General features: G+C 56.1%; 2 protein-coding genes and 2 long non-coding RNA genes across 4 annotated transcripts; 3 read left to right on the top strand and 1 right to left on the bottom strand.

Annotated features, from left to right (window-relative positions):
• Positions 1 to 6,460: 6,460 nt before the first annotated feature.
• Positions 6,461 to 8,310, top strand: LOC109246642 (cytochrome c oxidase subunit 8A, mitochondrial). Its single transcript, XM_019414776.2, has 2 exons — positions 6,461 to 6,649; positions 7,981 to 8,310. The coding sequence occupies exons 1-2, from the start codon at positions 6,536 to 6,538 to the stop codon at positions 8,074 to 8,076; spliced, it is 210 nt and encodes a 69-aa protein (XP_019270321.1). The 5' UTR covers positions 6,461 to 6,535; the 3' UTR covers positions 8,077 to 8,310.
• A 1,797-nt stretch (positions 8,311 to 10,107) lies between these two features.
• Positions 10,108 to 14,311, bottom strand: LOC109246644 (uncharacterized). Its single transcript, XR_002071428.2, has 2 exons — positions 13,364 to 14,311; positions 10,108 to 10,321 (listed from the first exon to the last, which is right to left on the bottom strand). It is a non-coding gene; the product is annotated as an uncharacterized LOC109246644 (long non-coding RNA).
• LOC109246645 (uncharacterized) lies at positions 10,910 to 11,521 on the top strand. Its single transcript, XR_002071429.2, has 2 exons — positions 10,910 to 11,292; positions 11,425 to 11,521. It is a non-coding gene; the product is annotated as an uncharacterized LOC109246645 (long non-coding RNA).
• Positions 13,813 to 21,936, top strand: OTUB1 (OTU deubiquitinase, ubiquitin aldehyde binding 1). The gene is made up of 7 exons (XM_053899567.1): positions 13,813 to 13,914; positions 15,617 to 15,678; positions 15,950 to 16,048; positions 19,933 to 20,051; positions 20,292 to 20,376; positions 20,496 to 20,690; positions 20,813 to 21,936. Exons 1-7 carry the CDS (start codon positions 13,857 to 13,859, stop codon positions 21,008 to 21,010), a joined length of 816 nt encoding a protein of 271 aa, XP_053755542.1. The 5' UTR covers positions 13,813 to 13,856; the 3' UTR covers positions 21,011 to 21,936.
• The last annotated feature ends 94 nt before the right edge of the window (positions 21,937 to 22,030 follow it).

Here is a 22,030-nt window from a genome sequence, read left to right as displayed (position 1 = left end):
GGCCAACAGAGGAAGCCCCTGCTGGGGCCGGGGTTCAGACCACACCGCACCGTGCTTAGTGTAGACCAATCCAAGGTTAGAGGGACGAGGCCCTGAAGGAGAGCAACCAGGCTGAGAAGAGCCTGGAGCTTCTGAAGGAGTGGGGCTGTTCATCTTGGAGAAAAGGTTGGGGCAGGGACACAGCCATGAGCCAAGGTGAGTCAGCAAAACTGGAGGTGGCTGTGGTGGCCCTGGGGGACTGGCTCCAGCTGCGTTGCATTGAGGGGCTGTTAGCTCCGGGGCCCTGTAATGGAAGACTGTAATGGAAGAAGGTCTGGCATCCCAGGCCCTGCACCGCTGTGTGGTCCTGCCCTCGTACAGGAGGACATTGTTGCAAGGAGTAGGGCTGCGGGGTGGCCTCATCCACCCCTCCTTCCCTTCCACCGGTTGTGACAAAGTAGCCGTGCTACTCATGCAGTGAGGATCTTCCTGAACTAGCAAGGTCCCAGCCGGCCAGGTCCGCACGCTGGGTGGTGAGGGACAGTATAGCCTTCATAGATGGGCACATCGTGAGTGCCGCCACACCCGGAGTCCGGGATGATGCCTGGGGAGTGGACTGGGCAGGGGCGGGGGGAGGGCGGTGAGGAGGTGGCCTTCACTCCCAGGGCAGCCTGTGTCCTGAATGTTGGATACAGGGAGTGAGAAGGGATAAGAAAAGTGGCTGGAGGGCTGTGGGGGCCCAGGGATGGGCTTGTCCAGTGCAGGCCTGGCTGAAAGATGGGGTATCGAGAACAATGAGAAAGAACGGGGGACTCACTTGTCCTGGGCTACAGGATGGAGAAGAGGTCAGGGGTCTGGTGTCTGAGAGAGAAACTCAGGGTAAAGAGTTGAGGGTCCAGAAGGCAGAGGGGTCTGGATGCAGGGTCACAGCAGGATAGGGGTGAGGCTGGGAGCACCGGTGCAGCCAGAGTCATAGAGCAGCAGCACAGGCTTGGATGGTCACATACATGACCTGGGTCATTTTTCCCTCTCGGCCTTGGGGTTGACTGGGGCCTCCATGAGCAGCATTGGATGCTCCTTTTGGTCCACGCTCACCATGATGCCCTGGGGAGGCGGACGGGGAGGGCTTGCGTGTGCTTGGGGGGTGGTCCAGCCTGGCGGCCCCACCCCTCGGCCCATCTCAGTGTACCCATCTATATCATGGGCCCAGGAGCAGTGGCACCCGGGCTTGCAGACCGGAGTGCTCAGTTCTGTTGGGGGTCTTGGTGGGCTGTCAGCTGTGGGGTGTGGGTGGACCCTGCCACACCAGCGTCCCTGGACTTCACCAAGCCTGACGTGATCTTATCTTCGCACGTGGCCACTGGCTGTGGGCTGCAGGCCGGAAGGGGTTAACCACTGCTTGGCTCCTGGGAGGTGGCTGAAACTTTCCAACCAGCTGCCAGACCCCTGGGGTGCTGGGCAGGACAGCTGCATTCCACTGGGGAGAGCAGCACCCCCTTGTCGCTCTACCTCCCCACCCTCCCACCCCTGCCAAGCTGTGCAGGGGTGGGGGTGGGGGGGCTCTCGAACGTCTGGCGCCTGCTGACAGCTGTGCCCCAGGAAGAACAGATGCCCCTCTGGGACTCTGCCCACACGCGCCCTGGTGACTGCTCTGCCTGGACCAGGGCCAGCTCAGGTTTCCTAATCAGCCTTTTTCTTCTGGTGAGGCTGGCCCCTCCTGCCTCTTTCTCCTACTGGACTTTGTGTGAAAGCCCCCATTTTGCAGATGGGGAAGCAAAACCAGGGAGGCCAAGGTAGGGAAAGAGCCATTCTTTTTTTTTTTAATTTTTTTTTTCATGTTTGTTTATTTTTGAGAGAGAGACAGAATGCGAGTGGGTTAGGGGCAGAGAGAGAGGGAGACACAGAATCCGAAGCAGGCTCCAGGTTCCGAGCTGTCAGCACAAAGCCTGATGCGGGACTCGAACTCACGGGCCATGAGATCATGACCTGAGCCGAAGTTGGATGCTCAACCGACTGAGCCGCCCAGGCGCCCCAAGGGAAAGAGCCATTCTTTAACCCAGCGAGTCAGTTTTGGATTCTTGAACCCTCCTCCTCTGGACACTGGACCCTTCCCAAGACTGCTAGGGCCTCTGCTGCTCCCCCCACCCCAGGGACACAGTACATACAGGCCTGTAGAGAGAGTACAGCTGCCCTCAGTGAGAACCCTGGGGTGGGCTCCTTCCCCCTCTAGCCTTCCCCTCTGCCAGCCCTTGGGTTCAGTGCCCAGCACCCAGTCAACATCCCAGCAGGAGAGTCTAGGCCAGGTGGGGAGAATGGAGACCTCTAGCTCAGGTACTTACCAGCCCTGTGTTAGGTGCTTGGGGAGGTGGTGAACCTCCAGAAGGTGTGTGTGTTGGGGGAGGGGGTAAATCTGAGGGATTTACACCTCCTGGCACTACAGCGCCGAGTTTCAGCCCCTTCCCTAGGCCTCACAAGCTGCAAATTTGGACAGAGCAGCGTTAGGCTGGCACCTTTAATAGAGTGCCAGGCCTGGGGTGGGGGATAACCAGGCTTTCTCTAGCCCATGTCTGGCCAGTGGGGCTGGGAGGCCAGCTCTGAGATGGGACACCTGGTATCTTCCCAGCCCACATATGACCCTCAGGCCCTTGGGGACCTGGATTGTGAAGCTGGTCTCCGTAGTAGGGACCAGCTCCTCTATCCGTCCCCGAGGCTTGGGATCTATTCTGCCCCATTGAGGGAAGGGGAAGTAGGGGGTGAACAGCTCCGGCCGTAGGATCAGAGCTGGGACCCAGGCTGGGACCTCTAGGCTTCACCCCCCATATAGAGAGAGACTTCCAACAGTCTGAGTGCCTATGTGTGTGTCTTCCCAGACTTTTATCTACGCATATCTATTTCTCTAGATACTTCTTTGTTTTACAAAACCAAGATCATATCACGCATGTGTCTTCCTTGCTTTTTTCTTATCTGTTTTGAACTGTTTTAACTGAAGTGTAGCAGACCTACAGAAATTTACATAAGTTGTGAATGTACAGCCACTCATGATGGAATGATCACAGAGCAAACACATTTTTGTAACCAGCACCCCCCCCCCCCCCCAAGAGCCCCAGCACACCTCTTCCTAATCTGTCCCCAGGATCCTCACTACCTGACATCTGCTCCCAGGGGGCTTGGCCCTGCCTGCTGTTGCCCTTTGTCTGTACTCCTCTATGCCTGGCCTCTTCTACTCGACATTGTTTGTGGGAGCCATCCATACTGTGGCTGTAGTTTGTTTGTTTACTATACAGTGTTTTGTTGGATAAATGCACCACAGGAGTTTGCTGCTCTGGTCGAAGGACAGTCCCCGGCTTGGGGGCAGGATCCCTGGGGGGCCGGGGCAAAAGCGGAGATGTCGGTATTAATGAGGCATTAATCCGAAAGGCAGACCGACCTAGGTGCAAATGCTGCCCTGGGGTTTGTAGACTCAGTTGCAGTACTTAAGCTCCGCCTGCCTCTTTCCTCCTTCCTCTCTCTCTGAGAGAAGCCATCTCACCAGGGTTATGAGGAAAGCCCTGGAACAGAACACAGATGGACCTGCTCTGCCAACCTTTACTCCTTTTCCTCCAGCCAGTGGTGAAGGAGATGAACATGTGGTTCCCCAGGGAATAAGCCAGGGAACCACAGAAACGCTGGTCCTAAAATCTCTCTGGGCCTCTTGCCTGGCTGAGCTCTAATCTGGGCATTATTATTTTGTTTATAGGACAAAGGCCTGACAAAGCCAGTAGGGTAGCAGGGAGGTCCCTGCCCCTTCTCCCAGTGGCAGACAGCCACTAGTGTCTAATGCCCCTAGGCTGTGACTCTTGGGATGGGAGTGGGAGGGGAAGTTTAGAAGCCTCTGTCCTGGGCTGTTTGCCAAGGCCAGGGCAGGGTGAGGGAGAAGGGCCGGGTAGCTGGGCGGGGGGACAGGGGGGTAGTCCCACATGACCAGCCAAGAGGGTCCTTGGCTTCACACAGGATAGAAATCAAACATAAGCCAGGGGTGCCTGGGTGGCTCAGCGGTTTAAGTGTCTGACTTCGGCCTAGGTCATGATCTCGCCGGTCCCAGGTTTGAATCCCGTGTCGGGCTCTGTGCTGACAGCTCAGAGCCTAGAGCCTGCTTTAGATTCTGTATCTCCCTCCCTCTCTCTTTTCGTCCCTCAGTCACACTCTGTCTCTTTCTCTCAAAAATAAATAAACATTTAAAAAACAAAAAAAAAATCAAACACAAGCCAGAAAAACTGCGATCAGTTTACTGAATAGTGTAAGTGATAGAGACTAGCAGACGGAGTGTCTGGGAAACTTGGAAAGGAAAGGAGACTGAGTCTCGGTGTTGATGGGATTAGGGATTTATATTGGAAAGGGGTCTAGGGTGCGTGTTCCTTCGGGAATCCAGGGGAGGGTCTGATGAAAGGCTAGTGTCAGATGAACAATAGATGCTGTTCCATAAATTATTGAAGATAAGAGTATTGATGCCAGTGTCAGCCAAGGTTTGCTTGAAGCTAATGTCCTGGAACATGTTTGGGATCTGGCTCCTAAGTGTTATCAGGTGTTTGGGACCTAGGACACAACTCAGAGGATGATTAAGTTGCTTGTCCCTTCAAGTGGGAACATTGCTTCTTTGGCTTATTCAGAAATGGGGTCTAGCAGAAAAACAGCTGAGACAGTCATTTATATATCTCTATATAATATACATATATTATATATGTATAATATATATAAATTCATATTCTATTATATTTTATTTATACATGTTCTATGTGTGTGTGGTGTGCATATAGATATAGATATAGATATAGATATAGATATAGATATAAATATAGTAAACTCTACACCCAACGTGGGGCTTGAACTCACAACCATGAAATCAAGAGTCGCTTGCCCCACTGACCGAGCCAGCCAGGAGCCCCTGACAGAGCCATTCTAAAATGGAGTCCCTTGCAAAAAATACAAAAATAAAGTAAAATGGAGTTCCTTCAGCTTCCTTACCTCATCTTGCCATCTCACCCTACCCCACCCCCCACCCTCTGCCACAGTCTTTGATGCTCCTGGCCACGATGACGTCCAAACTGGAACTTCTGGAAACCCCCTCTGTGGTAGCTTGTGTGACAGTTAAAAATGTGGGTTTTGGAGCAGATAGACCTGCCCTGGAATCCTGGCTAGGCCGCCTGGTAGCTGCATTACCTTGAGCAGATCCGCTCTCTAGGCTTATTTCCTCATTTGTGAAAAAAGAAAAAAAAAAAAAAAGACTTTGAAATAATAGCAAATCCCTCATGCCATCGTTGTGAAGATGGAATGAGATTGTTGGAGTTAAGGCCTGGCTCTGTGGCTGGCCCCTCACCCCACTTTCGCTTGAATACTGTTCAGTCTCCTGCAGTTCCTAAACGTTTTCTGAGTGATGTGTGCCAGGTTCTTTGGAGACAGTAGTGAACCAGACACATGCTCTGCCCTCAGGTGGCCCCCAATCTAGGGATAGAGACTGACCCTGCGGGTAGTGCTAAACAGGGGCTGCTGGACACAAAGGTGGCACAGACTTCCTGATGCAGTGCTACCTTGTCACTTCCTGTCACATCATAGCACTTTTGATAGCTTCTCATTGTGTGCTTGTTCATTGTCCGTTTCTCCCCTCTGGAATGTCAGTTCTGTGATAAAGGAGTCCTTGTCCACCTTGTCTGGAACGGTAGGGGCCAATGACTATTTGTGGAATAAAGTAAACTGTGTCAGCAAGTGGAGGTCTGGAGGTCGGAGTTGGTGTCGTGAAAAAGGAAGGCTAGGTGAGAGTTGAAAAGTGTCCTAAGTAGAACATAAGATACAAAGAAGCAAAAGGCTTGGGAGTGGGGAGGATCAGAAAGCAAGAAGGGTGTGAAGTAGAAATGAGGCTGGAGTTTGATATCCAGGAATTAGGATTTTGTCTAGTAAGCAGTCGGGAGCCACTGAAAGCTTTTTAAGTGGGTTACACGGATTGGTTAGATTTATGTTTAAAAAAGAAGGGAAGAAGGGAGGGAGCCAGGAAGGAAAGAAGAAAGGAAGGGAGGATGAAAGGCCAGCTGCCACTGCGTGGAGACTGAAATTGGAGAGGGCAATAGTAATGAGTCGAGTTCAATTACAAGGTTAGTGTCCGGCGTTCCGGCCAGAAACAATGGAAGCCTGGCGGAGAAGGATTCTGAATAGAGAGATTTTTTTTTTTAAAGAGTATGAATGAAGGGAGGAGTCAAGAATGCCGCCTCGTTTCTGGCTTATATGATTGGGTGGCTTTAGGTGTCACTCAAGAAGATAGGCCGCACTGGAGGTGGGGCATAACTGAAAGGAACGCCCCTCCATGCTCCGCCCATTGGCGGTAGGATGGCGTCGATTGGCTCTTTCGAGGAGCGCGCCAAAAACTGACGGGGGCAGGTGGGAGGTGTGTCCCTGCGTCATTACCGGGAAGCTTCCGGGACGCCCTTTCCCGGCCTCCCCAGAGCCGGAACTTCCGGCCTCCGCCGCCATTTTGACTTCCCGACCTTGGGCTACTGTTGGCCACTGTCTGCAGTCATTCCTTGCGGTCATGTCTGTACTGACCCCGCTGCTGCTGAGGGGCCTGACAGGCCTAACCCGGCGGCTCCCGGTGCAGCGTGCTCAGATCCATTCCAAGCCTCCGCAGGAGCAGCTCGGGACCATGGTGAGGAGGGGGCCGGGAAAGGCACGGGAGGTGCCGCGAGCCAGACTGGGGGTCCCGCGGCGAGTTCGGGGATGGCCGGTCTGGCGTGCTGCCCCTCGGCGGCCCTGAGAGTGCCCTGCACCTCGCGGCCCGCAGCCTAGCAGGGAGCAGCAGTGGTTTGGGGGTGTCTGGAGGGCGCGAATGAGAGGGACAGTACCCGGGCGACAGTTGGGGCTCATTCAACACCAAATCTCGCTCGATTCAGCATATTTCTGTCGCTTACGTGCGGTGCAGCCTCGAGCCCTTAGTCCTCTCTGAACCTGTTTACTCATCGGCTCATGGGGGTTGCGTAACGACTGTCAGCGGCGATAATGGTTGTTACCACTGTTAATGATTAGGGAAGGTGGGTCTTTGTCATTTCCAGAAATGTGGGAGTTTAACCCTTAACGACTCTCACCTGTGTGGCGCTTTAATGCATTTGCCTCAGCGGCAGAACTCGGCCTCGAATGCGAGTCTTCAGAATCCAGGCTATTGGGCCCCAGTTAGGAGCAGAGCCTGATGGGCAGCTGCGATTAAGGAAATAATAGTGATAATAGTTGCAGCTGGCACCTGCCGAGTGCCCACTGCCTGCCAGACACCGCCCAGACTGCTGCGCTGGTCCCGGTGACCCTGAGAAGAAATGACCATCATCTCGGTTTCGTGGTGGAGGGAACTGAAATTTAGGAGCACCGTATCCACTTGTCAAAAGTCAAACCTTCAGTGGCAAAGAAGGAATTTGAACTCAAGTCTGACTCCCAAGTTGTGCTGTGATCTTTACTGCAGTAGGGAATGTGGAGGTGGCTGTGCAAAAAGTCTTTTATCCCTGGCCTTTGAGGTTGAATAGCAGTCCTGGAAAGGAGAAGGGAAGAGAGATGTTTTTAAGATTTTAAGTAAGCTCTACACCCAGAGTGGGGCCCCAACTCGCAGTCCTGAGATCAAGGGCCGCGTGATCTACTGACTGAGCCAGCCTGGCACCCTGAGAAGAGGGGTTTTTAAAGGCAAAGAAGGAGAGGTGCATTTTTAGGGTTATCAGCCTATGCATGGTTCCTGGATCCCAATAGATCAAACAGGTTTAACTCTTTGTTCCTGTCCCTTTGCTTTATCATCTCGTGGTGGATTTCTCTATGGATCCTAACACAGGCTGGCCCCACTCCCATATCTGACCCTTCACCTCAAGGCCTAGAGCGGGCCTTGGATCTGCTATGCCCCTCCTCTGAAGCCTGAATCCCGACTCCTTGAAAGGGGCTTTCTGCTGCCTGGTAAGCCTAGGGGAATTCTTACTCTGCGGGTTCCTTCTTTCTTGTGGTCTGTAGGAAGTCGCCATCGGGCTCACCTCCTGCTTCCTGTGTTTCCTCCTGCCGTCGGGCTGGGTCCTGTCACATCTGGAGAGCTACAAGAAGCGGGAGTGAAGGGGGCTGGCCTGTCCCTCACCCTGTGACCTGACCACCCCTGGCCTCTCCTGATCAGGTCTGCTGCATTCCTGGCCAGCCTTCCCTGGATCATGTCCTTCAATTACAGCGACCTCTTCTGCAATCATGACCTCTCGATTTCTCCGCGGTGACACCCTGGGACCACATATGTTAGTGTATAAGGCCCTGCTCGGTAGGGCCCTCCTTGTAACAATAAAGTGTATTTAAACCTTGCTTCAGAAACGCATCGTGTCTTTGGCCCGGGCTGCTGCCTCTGTACTTGAGCGGAGGATGGTGTTGGGCGGGCGTGTGGCGAAGACGGCCTGGCCAGCCGCATGTCCCTGCTGGCTGACTGTCCTGTGGTGGGTTATGCGTGCCCTGCTGTTCTTGCCGCCTGGAGGTGGAGGGAGCTTCCCCTGCGTGCTTTCCTGTGTTTCAGCGTTTTCTGGCTTCCTGGGAAAACAAATCCTGTCGTCCTTGGGCAACCTTTCCTTGCTCCTCCCGTCTGGCTCCCCGGTTGTGCCAGGCTCGGGGCTGCGCCGTGCATGGGTGTCCGTGTTCTGTCTTTCTCGCTGGGTCCAGCTCTGCAGCCGGAAGCCCTCACTGTGGGTGCAGGCTTCCCCTCGCTCCTCGGCTGTGGGCTCCCACTGTTTCTCAGGAGCTTCTTAGTTCTTCCCAGTCGGAAGGTGGGCGCTTTATCTCTTTCTTGTCAGCCCCAGGGCAGTGGGACTAAAAGTCTTCTATCCGGAAATGCCTATGGACTGGCCGCCTTCCTTGTGCTGCCTGCCTCTTTCCCTGTCTCCTGCCTTTCTTGGCCTGGAGAATTTGCTGCTCCTCCAATCCCAGGGCCCTTCCTCAGGGATGCTTCCTGCGGGGGTGGGGGAGGGGTGCTGGGGGGGTACCTCCGCAGGTGGGATGATGCATTAAAGTGCTCCACACTGGATAGCGTGGTAGGTCCATTTCCTGCCTGTGACTCCTTCCCTGAGGGGGTACGGACTTCGTTGTCTGCCTCCTGCCAGGCTTTCCTGCCACACAAACTAGCCTTTATGTCTGGGCCTCAAGGGACGGGGCCGAGAGTGCCGGGAGGTTGTGCAGATTGGGCTGTTGGCCAGGGGAGGGGGAGAGCCCATGTAGGATCCGAAGGGCCAGGCTGGGTCGGCTGAGCAAGGGGCATCCACCAGTCACCTGCTGGTACCTCGAGAGCCCTTGTCTCTGGCAGGGAGGGACCTCTTGGCTGCATCCTCCCAAACAACAGGGTCGCTCCTGTCTTGCGCCTCACTCTGAGAGGCTCTGCTGTTCACACTTTCCGAGCAGAGGGCTCTGAGCTACTTGGCTCTTGGTTGGCTCAGGTTTCCGGTGGGCACAGATCAGGCCTTGGAGCTGCCGTGAAGCAAGAACATGACCCCAGAAGACAATGGTCTGGAGTTTCGAAGATGACACCACTGCCCTGACAAGAGTTTTTATTGGGTGTCCCCCATTTTTGTGCCCCTGGAGCCTAGAGGGCCACAGTGGTCCCCTTGTCCCAGAAGGACAACTCCAGCCCAAAGGTGTGCATCTCCAGCCACTGCTCAAGTTGATGGGAAACCAGTGGTTATGGGCAAGTCCTTTAGGGCCCCCGAGTCTGAGAAGGCCCTTAGCAAGCCCATCAGCAACTCTGGCTCTTGCTCTCCCCCAGCTTGCTCGGTCCCACGGCATACGTGGGGGTGGACGAGAGAGTGTAGGGTGCAATCATGCTTGAACCCCATCCTCCCCTTGGTCCCTGGTGTGGCCACTAGGTCTGAAATCTGGTCACCATCCAGTGTCCCTCTCCCATTCTTAACCAGACTGGGGCTCTGGGTCCATTCCCTCCAGAGACACAAGGCGTCTTGTACTTCCAAATAGTACTTTATGAGTCCCTGCTGTGGGTGCCTGTTGGACCCTGAGTCTGGAGGAGTAGGTGTGTTTGGCCCCGGGAGTGCACCCTGGGTCGGGAGAGGCTGCAGTCCCGGTAGATGCTGTAATGTCAAGAAAAGTACTGAGAGTCAGGAGGCCTGGGTTTGAGACCTGGCTTGGTCATTTATTACCTGACCTTGGTCAAGTCAGTTAGCCTCTCAGTCTCAGTTTTCATGATTGTAAAATGACGGTGACGTGGAAGGCAGGAAAACGTCCCCTCAAAGAGGTCCAGGCCCTCGTGCCTGGACTTGGCAGGTGTGATGAAAGTGAAGCATGTTGAGATGGGAGATTCCCCGCTGTAATCACAGGTTTCCTTAGGGTGGACAGGAAAAGCAGGTGATGAGTATCTCAGAGATGCCACCTGAGAAGGACTTCCCCCACTGTTGCTGGCTTTGAAGATAGTGGGTCATGAATTAAGGAATGCCATGGCCTCTGGAAGCTGAGGACGGCCCCCGGTTTATAGCCAGCAAGAACACGAGGACCTTAATCCTACAGCTGCAAGGAGCTGAATCACCAACAACCGGCATGAATCGCAGCAGATTCTCAGAGCTTCCAGAAGGGAACACAGCCTGCAGATACCTTGCTTTTAGTCTGGTGAAACCCATACCAGACTTCTGACTCTAGAACTGTCAAACTCTACATTTGCATTGTTTTAAGCCACTAGATTGGTGATTTGTTACGGCAGCAACAAGGAGACTAATGCATTGTCCTCCCTGTGCCATGAGGCTCACATGGGAGGGGCTGGCTCCAGTGGATCGGATCCTCAACAGACAGAAGTGAATTGGAATGTGAACCATTTACAGGAGGACAGTGCCCAAATGAGGAGGGTGGGGACTGTGGGTCTGGTGTGTGTGTGTGTGGGGGGGGCTCTCCGTTGGCCATCACCACCCCCTCTAATTGCTTTCTGCTCTAGGTGGCCTGGACTCTGCAGGCAAGTATCAACTGAGCTAGCAGCTTCCAACTTGTAACCCCTGCTCGGCTTCACCAGTCTGCCCTCTGCACCATCAGAGCCTCTCTAGACCATGATCGTGGAGTGGACTGTCTGTGGACCATCATGGGTTCCTGTGGCAACAGCTCTAGAGGTTCTCTTGGGGCCGGCACGCCCCAGCTCCTCCCACCTGGGCAGACGCCGGACTCCCAAGCCCGCCTTGGGAGGGATTACCGACCCCTCATCTGTGGTCCACCTTGAAGCCTTTCTCCTGGCCATGGCCTCCCTGGGGGACTGTGGCTGTCCCAGGACCTGTGCTGGGTCATTGTACGTGGCCTCCCCCACCGCCCCCAGAGGTGAGAGTGGGTTGTGGGCCTGGGAGCCACGGGGCCCCCTACAGCCTCCATGCTGTTCCGGAAACTCTCCTTCTGGGGCTGAGCTTTCAGTCCGGGTCCTGGTATGGAGTCTCTTCTCCCTCCACCTGACAGATTCCTTCACACATGGACGTGGGGTGTGCCGGCAGGACTAGGAGGAGGCGTCTGCCCTGTCAGTACAATGGAAAATAAAGTCCTCTGCCGTTTGTCACCTTTGTGACTGTATTTAACAGCAGTCCGAACCCAAGTGCGAACATGACGTGTCTCGATCCAAGACCCGGCAGTCAGGGCCAGCAGCACTGGAACATTTCCAGATTTGGTAAATTGGGAGATGGAGATAAACGCCTGGAGCTATGCTGGTGACTTCCTGGCAAACATGTAATTGGACTTCAGATGCTTAGGATAGAGAATCAGAGCCCATTTTAAAATGGTAAGAGTAATAGAAGAGATGGTGTGAGGGTAAGAAAACAGTTATTAACTGCCAAATAAATCAGCATGGAGAAGACTGGGCAAAAGTTGACCATCCTGGGCTAGGTTAAGAGCCAAAGCCTCTGTCTGGCTGTTTCCTTCCAATTTTTTTTTTTTCTAAAGATTTTATTTTTAAGTAATCTCTACACAAAACGTGGGGCTCAAACCCACAACCCCAGGATCAAGAGTCTCACATTCCACCGACTGAGCCACCCAGGCGCCCCTGTACATTGGTTTTTCAAGCCCACATCCCCCAGGAGGGAGGTATTTACTTGGTGTTAGCAGCCTGGCTGTGGCCCAGCACAGGCTCACCACTGGGATTCCTTCTCACTCTTCAGAGGAGAGGAGAGGATTTACCAAATCCGGTGTTCCCTGTCCTGACCATTAGTCCGGAACCCAGCTCCCCGTGTCCCTTTATGCCTCATCGACTCCCTGGCCAAAATAAGAGGGCACAGAGTTGAAGTTGTCTTATAGCAGTTTTCAAGATTTTGAAAAGCCAGATAGAAATCATGTCATCAACGGTCTTAGCTCTCCATTTAAGAATACTGCTTCTAACTGAAGATCTGACTGCCAGTGAAGAGATTTCAATGTTAACACTGAGAAAAGGAATGAACATTTTGGCAAGCGTGGGTCCAAACAGGGTGGACCCTTTGCTTTCCTGAGCTTAGAAGCAACGCCACGGTGACAAGGCCACCGTGGGCTGTGTGGTGAGCCCAGGCACCAAGGGCACCTACCCCAGGACAGGAGGTAGCTCATGAAATGAAGAAGGCCCTCGACAGTGAAAAGTTGGCAAACTGAGCCACACGCTGTAACTTCCCTCAACAACAGCATCTTGAATATCCAAAGCCTTGCCGCTTAATTTTTTTAAAGTAATTCTCTATCCCAAAACGGGGTGCAAACTCACCACCCCAAAATCAAGAAGTCACGTGCTCTACTGATGGAACCAGCCTGGCGCCCCAGCCTTGCCACTTTTTAAGCTTTTTATTTTTGGACAATTCACAGGCAATTTTAATAGGCTACACAGATCCCATGTACCTTTTACATTGATAAATCTTGCAAAATGATAGTACAGCATAAACCAGGGGTTCACATACAGTCAAGATATAGGACATTCCAGGGGTGCCTGGCTGGCTCAGTCCGTGGAGCAAACGACTCTTTAATCTCGGGGTTGTGAATTTCAGCCCCACGTTGTAGAGAGATTACTTACAAATAAAATCTTAAGGGGTGCCTCCTGGGTGGTTCAGTTGGCTAAGCATCTGGCCCTCTGTTTCCGCTCAGGTCATGATCTCACGGTTGGTGGGATCAAGTCCCGCAACAGACTCTGGGCTGACAGCAGAGCCTGCTTGGGATTCTCTCTCTTCCTCTCTGTCCCTCCCCTCCTTGCGCGAGCTCTCTCTCAAAATACATAAACTTAAAAAAAAAAAAAAGAGAACATCTCCATTTCCACAAGGATCTCACATCCAATTCCCTCCGCTCCCCCTCCCTCAGCCCCTGGCAACTACTAATCTGTTTTCCATTTTTACCAACTTTAAAAAAAAAAAAAAAAAAAAAAAAAAGACTGCTTTTCTCATAACCAGAAAGGCACAGAGTCTAAAGTTAGGTCCCAAGACTTTGGCCTTGACCCAAAGGGACATGTACTCCCTGCCGGAACGGGACACCAAAGTCAGAAGCGAGGCTCAGTGGAACCGAGCGGTGATGTGCTGGGGCTCGGATGTGAGCACGATTGCGTCTCCTCGGCCAGGTTCTCCTCACTGCAATCGCTGCCAAGAATTCTGGAGTGATTTTAACTTCATCTTCCCACTTATCTCAGTAACACCATCCGCTCTTCAAACTCCAGTGAAAAGAAATCCGAATTGGCTCCGGGAAGCCTCTTACCACCGGAACTTTGGGAATAGGGAAGATGGTGGTGGGTGGGCGGGGCGGCCGCCACACCTGACAGCGAGCCTCGCAGGTGACTCCGCCGGAGGGGATCCCGTCGCTAGGGGCGTTGCCAAGGAGGGGCCACGAGGAGGGGCTCTCTTCCGGGAGGAGGGCAACTGCTAACCCGGAAGCGGTCGACAGTGCGGCGCTGTTTAAAGATGGCGGCGGAGGAACCTCAGCAGCAGAAGCAGGAGCCGCTGGGCAGCGACTCCGAAGGTACTGAGCAAGGGAAGGCCGTCCGGCCCGGGCTAGCACGGGCGATGCCAGGTCGCCGGTTCCCGCAGAGGCTGGGGGCGGGGCCGCCGGAGGCCGGGGGCGAAACGCACGGACTGCCCCTTCTTCCGCCGCCGCCACCTCCCCTCCCCCTCACAATGGAAGGAGCCGCCGCCGCGACCCCCGGACAGCCGGGCGAGCTGGCCGGCGAGCGAGCGAGCGGGGCGGGCCCAGCCCCGCGGCTCTTTCCCATCGCGCGCACCCGGGGCGGGGCCTGGGCCGTCCCGCCCCGCCCCCAGCCCCTCCACGCCGGCCGCGGGGCTCCCGGGTCCCCATCCCTCCTGTCCCAGTCCCTGCAGTCAGGCCGGGGCCTAGGCCGGAGCCTGCCCCCCGCCCCCCCCCCCCCCCCCGCCGCCTTTTCCAGAGCAGTCTGCGCCCGGGAGGGCGTCGAGTTACGCCGGGCCGCGGAGCACAAAGGACTGGGCGGGCCGCTCGGGATGCTGCGGGCGGTCAGGGGTTGCGAGCGGCCGCGGTGTGTGCCCCTGAGGCCTGCAGCCTTCGTTTCTGGTAGAGCCCCCTCTTCTGGCCTTGCAGCCCCTTTCCGCCTGCCTAGGCATTGTTTTCCTACACCTCTGGAGTTGGACCTTTCAAAACCGGTGCCACCCTCTTTCCACCCATGGTTAGGCCCTGGGGACTGAGTGGGTCACTTGGGGGTGGGTGGGACAGCCCTGTCCCGATGTAGGGGATTAGTCCGGGCCCAGCTGAGGATCAGGGATGCTCTGGCTCAAAAGGATTGGCCTGAAAAGTCATTCAGCACACACACCTTCTAACCAGACACTTGAGAGACTGAATGCTGGGAGACGCAGGCCCCCAGAAGATACTTGTTCGGGATCACATAAGTTAAGAAACAGCCAGGACCAGATTTCAGGTCTCCTGGCTCCTGGCCAGTGGCTGAGGAGGGTGGGGTCCACAAGTGGATCTGCCAATTCACTGATGAACACTTAACAGTTCGCCTCCAAGGTCCCACCTCCTTCTCTTAACATTTCAATAGAGGGGAGAAAGGTAGTGGTATTAGCCCCCTTTTATAGTTGAGGAAAGGCCTCTACCGGAAGGTAGCCGAGGAGAGGTATTATGATCAAGAGCTCAGACTTCAGAATTAGACATACCTGGGTTTGAGCCCAGGTCTTTGCTAGTTGTGACCTTGGGCAGATCATTTCACCTGTCTGCATTATTATTATTATTATTATTTTTTTATCTGTAAAACGGGCATTAAGAATACCCAGCACAGCAGAAGGAGGAAGGGTGTGACTGAGTAAAATGCAGGCTTATGGGAAGCTCTCATCCAGCCCAGAACCCTGCCTCCTCATCTCACTTCCCCCAAGAGACCCTGCCTGGCCCCAGAGCATTCTCAGGCAGCTGGGAATCGACGTTAGAAGGCGGGGGGAAGGGGATGTCAGAGCTGGATGAACATGCCTGGGAGCGGAGCACACCTCAGCCCCCTCCTTTTTAAAGATGAGAAAAGTAGGGGCTGGGAGGGGAAAGGACTTTGCCAAGATCACACAGTTGGTAGAGCAGGGTGTAAGTAAAATGCACACTTCCAGATTCCATGCCTGCTCTCCCTGGGCCGCTCTTGTCATTGGCCCAGCTGCCTGGAGTGGAGATAGCTGGGGCCCACTGTAATCCTTGGCTTTCTTCCTTCTTCCAGGTGTTAACTGTCTTGCTTATGATGAAGCCATCATGGCTCAGCAGGACCGAATTCAGCAAGAGGTGAGGGGCTGTGGCCAGTGGCCCCGTTGTGGGGAAGCATAGGCTGGGCCTGAGGCCTGTTGTTTATCTCTGCTTTGGAAGCCTCCTCCTCTCCAAGCTGTGCTGGGTACCGGATGTCTTTACTGGGGGGTGAGGGGGGCCGTGGCAGGGGCGAGAGGACATTGTGCCACCGGGTAATCGCTCCAGCACCCCTCATTTAGGTGTTCTGGCTGTTAGGTGTGGGTCACTCCATCCACCTGCCAGAGCATGACGGATTTCCTCCCCCCTGCAGATTGCAGTGCAGAACCCTCTGGTCTCGGAGCGTCTGGAGCTTTCGGTCTTATACAAGGAGTATGCTGAGGATGACAACATCTATCAACAGAAGATCAAGGTGGGAGCCTGGCTGAGGGGGCAGGAAAAGCCCTGGGGGCCTGCTTCAAACCTGCTCCTTGCTGGCCTGGCCTCAGAGAGGGTAGCGTGTTGGGGGAGGGGAGCTGTCTGGCTGCTGGTTCTCAAGTGTGCAGGCTCTGGAATCCTAAGACCTTGATTCATACCCTGACTCTGCCATACAGCAGCTGTATCCTCGGCAGGTCCTTTAGCGTCTCTGCGCTGTGGGGTCCTTTTCTGTGAAGTCAGGATGGTTGTGAGATTGGGGAGATGATGCCTGTGGGGGCTGGTGCAGACTGAGTAGGGGCTGAGGTCTCCTGCAGCTCCCTGTGGGGCTGAGGGGCGGGGTTAGATGGGAGAGGCGGGGTTATGGCAGGGGTGGGTCCTGCAGCCCCTGGGACCTTTGTGGAGAGGCAGGTGGCGGCAGTGGGGGAAGAGACCTATGGGCCCGAGCTAGACCCAGCCGCATCACTTACAACACGAGGTCAGACCCTTAACCGCTTGCTCTCTCTGTGAGTCAGTTCAGTGGGTATGTGTAAATGAGTGTCCGGTAGGCAGAGCCTGAGGGCTTAGTAAAGCCTTCCTTGCCTCCCACGATCGGAGATGCTTAGAACCTTCCACCTGAAAGGAGGGGCCTTGGGGTTATCCATATCAGTGGCCAGGGTAGATGGTAAACCCCGGACATAACAGTTCTGCATCAGCCCACGGCAGGCAGCGGAAGCCCCTGGGGCAAATAGGAGTGTCCATGCCTGTCACTCCGTTGTTTCTGGATCTGTTTTTCCAAGACAAGCTGGAAATAATGCTTTTGATGTAAATCTCCTGACTTCTAAGAGTAGGCAGCTAATTCAGATTTAAAATGTGTGGGCCAAACAGCACCCCTGCAGGCCAGATCCAGCCGTGTGTGGCCTGTGGTCTACTCTGACTCCTTGCCCAGAGTGTGTGTGATGTACCTATGAGGACTCTGGAGGGATGAAGGTCCTGGTTTTGGGGCCTGACAGACCTGGGTTCAAGTTCCGGCTTCATTTCTGGCTGTGTGGTCTTGGGCAATGCACGGAATTTCTTGGAGCCTCTGTTATTGTTCCTATTGAGTCATTCAGCGAACGTTCGAGTGGCCGCTGCGTGCTGTCTTTGTGGGATCTCTGCCTTAGTGCCCCTGTGCTGTGCGTGAGCCTGCCTCCCCCCGGGGAGGATCCTAAGCCTAGACAGCAGAGCCCCAGCAGACTTGGGTGACTTGGCTCCTTTTTGGATTGGGCCCCCATGAGGATTTAGGATAGCGGACATTGGCCCTCAGTGGAGGGCCTGGCACAGGGCAGGTGCTCAGAATGATTCTAGTAGCTTTTCCAATAGCTGCCATGATTTGGCCTCTGTGTGCATCGTGTGCTGTGATTTACCGTCTCTGAGCACATGCTGTGGGCCCGGCACTGTTTTAGGTACCGGCGGTAGAGTAATGACTGCACCCCACAAGTTCCTGCGCTCATGAAGCTTACGTGTCCTTGTGGGAAGACACAGTAAGGCAGAGGTAACTCGGGTGTATGCGTCAGAGGCCATCAGTGCTCTGGAGCAAGGTAAAGCAGGAAGAGGAGAAGAGGGAGTTGGAGGGCAGGTGGTGCAGGCCTTGCTGAGAAGGGGGTGTTGGAGTGACAGACTGGAAGCGGCCGGGGAACAGGCTTTGGGCTCCTGGGCGGAGTGGGGCAGGCTGGGGCAGGGGGCAGTGTGGCTGGAGCAGAGCTGGGGAGCAGGTGGGGGCTGGGAGACCGGGGCGTGTGGCCAGGGAGAGGAGGAGTATTAGCAGGTTTCTCTGGTTACTCCGGCTCCGGCTGCTGGAGCCGGAGACCTGGGAGGAGGCTCTTGCAATAAAGGCGCCAGGAGGGGGGGAGTGCCTGAGAGAAGCAGTGAGAAGCCCAGGAGACTCAGCAGATTGAGGAGCAAACCTTTGGATCTGCGTCGGATTGGACTGGGGGGAGCGGTGTGGTCAGTGGTCAGGATGCGCCCTCGGGCTGAACGAGGAGACGAGGCGGTTTGATTTTGGAGTCAAATGGGAGTTGAGGACAGAGACGGGGCAAGTGAAGAGTTCCATTTGGGGCACCTGACTGGCTCAGTGGGTAAAGCACTTGACTCCTGATCTGGAGGTTGTAAGTTCAAGCCCCACACTGGGTGTAGAGATTACTTACAAACAAACATTTTAAAACCAGTCAGTCACTCCCAAGACCAGTAGTGGCAAGAGACCGTGAGTATAGTTCACGAGCGGAAGCGGTCCCGGGCCCGAGTGGGGTTGTGCCGTTCCCGTGGCAGGTACCATGTACAGGTGTGTGGTGTGCCCCTCTCGTGGCACATGGTGTCTTGAGGAAGGGTGCCGTGTGGTCTGGTGGCGGCCCTGACCTTCACAGGGTGAGGGGAGGAGGAGGACACGGCGAGGCTGGGGCATACGAGCCGCGTGAAGTGTGGAGGAGGGGGCCCGGAGGTGGTGTCGCGGGGTGGAGGGTGTCCCACGGTGGGTGACGTCCCAACCCCCCCCCTTGTGGTGAATGCTGCTGAGGGGCCAGTCTGGGGAGGAGTGGGCTTGGCCCTCGGACTTAGGAAAGGCACGTGTGACCTTGACTAAAGGCTGCTTGGGTAGAGTTAGTAGCAGAAAAGCGGACGCGGTGAGCGCAGACAACTTCCGGAGCAGCTTCGCTCTCAAGGAGAATGGAGAGGTTGGGTGGGAGCCGGGAAGGAGTTCATGTGAAGCAGACGAGTTTTGTTCTTTAAGCAAGAACTAGCCTTGTGGTGTTTGTATGCCGCCGAGTCTGACCAGGAGGGAGAGGAAAACTGATGGATGCAGGAGGAGGGGGAGGCTTCCTGGAATGCTGGCCTTGAGCCCGAGGGCTCTGATGTGGCCCAGAGGGGCTGCCTCGTAGCAGCCCCAGACCCTCCGGGGAATCAGGAGAGAAGGCTGCGGGCGGGTGTGTTGGTTGGTGCTAAGGGCTTCTGGGTGAAAGTCCTCAGAAAGGAAGCAAGGTCATTGGAAAGGTGGGCAGGGGGTAGTGGGTGGAGGAGAACGGAGAAGGCCTGAACTAGGCCGGGGCCTGCTTGCTGGCAGTGCCGATGGGCCACCCATGTGGGGAGGTTTGGCAGACAGGAAATCCCACCACGTTTGGGGAGGAAACCGGAGATGGAACAGGGCAGGGTAGCGTTTAGAAGGAGACCAGGCCTTGGGGCGCCCGGGTGGCTCAGTCGGTTAAGCATCCATCTTCGGCTCAGGTCGTGGTCTCACGGTTCATGAGTTCGAGCCCCACGTGGGGCTCTGCGCTGACAGCTCAGAGCCTGGAGCCTGCTTCAGATTCTGTGTCTCCCTTTCTCTCTGCCCCTCCCCGACTCACACTCTGTCTCTGTCTTTCTCTCTCAAAAACAAACATTAAAAAAAGGGAGACGAGGGCCGCTGGTTCCCGTGGGAGTGCTTGGTGTGGAGCCCAGCGCTGCACCCCCATCCTAATTTGTTGGCCCTGGATTCTTGGCGTGGTTTGAAAGACTATCCTCTGAAAAGCTGTGTTGGACGAGGACTGATTGATATGCCCGTTTTTCTGCACAGACAGCCCTGCAAGCCCAGCAGTGTGGCATACCTGGTGGCTGGGGACAACTTGGGTGACCCGTGCAGCCAGTGTGCCCATAAGGGCACAGTTTCCCGAGGCCTTGGGGGTTCCAGTCAGCGGGTCTCTAGGTGACTGGCAAAGCTGGGTCAGCAGCCGAGGATGGCAGGTGGTTCCTTGGAGCTTAGTCATCCCCGCTGTGGGGTGACCTCTGTTGGGGGTGGCCGGGGGCGGGGGGGTGGTTCTCTGGTCCACTCTGGTTCCGGCCTGATGTTGATGGGCATGGGGTTGGGCGGGGGGGGTGGCGGCTGCCTCTTTCCAGGACCTCCACAAAAAGTACTCGTACATCCGCAAGACCAGGCCTGATGGAAACTGCTTCTACCGAGCTTTTGGATTCTCCCACTTGGAGGCGCTGCTGGATGACAGCAAGGAATTGCAACGGTAAGGACGCTGGCCACTCGGGCGCCGCGGGAGGCGGGCGATGGCTCCAGGAAGGGCCCCCGGGGCTCCCGCCCGCTCTCGGTGAGCGGGAGGTGCCCAGACAGTGGCTGGGCTCTTGCTTTGGTCTTCTGAGCTGGGGGTGGGGGTGGGGGGCGGCGTCGGCCGGTTCCCCCGGTTCTGCGCCGGCCTCTCTGCTGGCCGAGGAGCCCATGCTGGCCTCCCTTTCCCTCCCACCCATAGGTTTAAGGCCGTGTCTGCCAAGAGCAAAGAGGACCTGGTGTCCCAGGGCTTCACCGAGTTCACAATTGAGGATTTCCACAACACGGTGAGCCCAGCCGCCCCCGTCGCCCTCTCGGCCGGGGTGGAGGTCGGGCGGCCTGGCCGTGGCGGGGTTGACCCATCTCCTCCTCCTTCGTTGTGCCCTCTGTGCCCTGTGGGTGGCAGTTCATGGACCTGATCGAGCAGGTGGAGAAGCAGACCTCAGTAGCCGACCTGCTGGCCTCCTTCAATGACCAGAGTACCTCGGACTACCTGGTGGTGTACCTGCGGCTGCTCACGTCAGGCTACCTGCAGCGCGAGAGCAAGTTCTTCGAGCACTTCATCGAGGGTGGGCGGACCGTCAAGGAGTTCTGTCAGCAGGTGCCGTCCCTCCCCTTTCTCTCTTATCTCAGGGTGGGGGCACCAGGGCCGGGGGTGGGGTGGGCGTGTGTGTATGCGAGGGCGAAGTGAGAGCCGGGCCCGGCCCCCTCCCTGTGCCGCAGGAGGTGGAGCCCATGTGCAAAGAGAGTGACCACATTCACATCATCGCGCTGGCCCAGGCCCTCAGCGTCTCCATCCAGGTGGAATACATGGACCGCGGCGAGGGCGGCACCACCAACCCGCACATCTTCCCCGAGGGCTCCGAGCCCAAGGTCTACCTTCTCTACCGGCCTGGACACTACGACATCCTCTACAAATAGGGCTGGCCCTGGCCTGCCACTGCCCTGCCTGCCCTCCCCTCTGCCGGGCGCTAGACATGTACAGAGGTTTTTTGTGGTTGTAAATGGTCATACTTCACTCCCCTCCTCCCCCCGTCACACGACCTTCCGCATTTTATTAAAGGGGATGCTGGTGGTGAGTCGCGTGTGTGCGTGTCCCTGCTCTGCTGCTGCCCGCCTGGCTGCTATGTGTCTGGCTGCCCCCTCCTCCCCCGCCGCCAGGTGGGTTCTTCTCGACCTTCCACCTGTCCGTGTCCAAGCCTCCCCACCAGGAGCAGTTTTGAGGGGGCTAGGCCTCTGGGGGACCCCTCCTGGTTACTGGGGTTCCGCTTCCTTCCCTTCTGGCACCCACCCCCCTTCCCTCCTTAGCTGGCCCGGGGGCTTCCATGAGAATCTTGGAAGTTCCCTGGGGACTTGCCCAGGGACCGAGGATCACCCAGGCTTCGAGCTGCTCCCTCGTAGGCTCTGACCTGACTGTACCTTTCTGTGCCGGTCAGGGCCCCAGACCTGAGCTGCCCGCCCTCCCCTCAGGGGTCTGCATGGTCCAGTCCTGGGTGGAGAGGGCTGACGTGATGGGGCCTGGCTCAGGGCAGGTGGAGGAGCTGGGGCGCCCCAGTGTACCCCCAGGTGGTGCCAACCTGGTGGGGGAAGGGTAGCCTTCGAGTCTGCGTGTGGTCCACGGTCCCGAGGTCTAGGCAGGGCTTGCCAGGCCACCGTTCCTCCCCCGCCCCTCCCCCTGCCTGTGCCTGCTTTGCACCCCCTCTGCTTGGGCCACGGTGTCTCTGCATTGCCTTCCTTTCTGCCTTCACCTCTCTTCTTCCCTCACCCCAGCACACATGGGGTCTTGGCCCCCAGGCTGTGAGCTCCTTGGGGGCAGGCCCTCAATAAATGTGAAGTGCTGCTGCCCACCTCTGCGGTCCGGCCCGTGCCTCCACCCGCCCGCCCTCGCCAGCCCTGTTAAGCCAGAAGCACTTGTCCACGCCTCTGGGCCGTCTCCTTCCC

This window comes from Panthera pardus, unplaced genomic scaffold (assembly GCF_024362965.1).
Source record: "Panthera pardus isolate Hobbes unplaced genomic scaffold, ASM2436296v1 HiC_scaffold_12, whole genome shotgun sequence".
In the NCBI taxonomy this organism is placed as follows: domain Eukaryota; kingdom Metazoa; phylum Chordata; class Mammalia; order Carnivora; family Felidae; genus Panthera; species Panthera pardus.
Note: the sequence above shows the minus strand (reverse complement) of the source record. Positions and strands in the feature narration are given on the sequence as shown.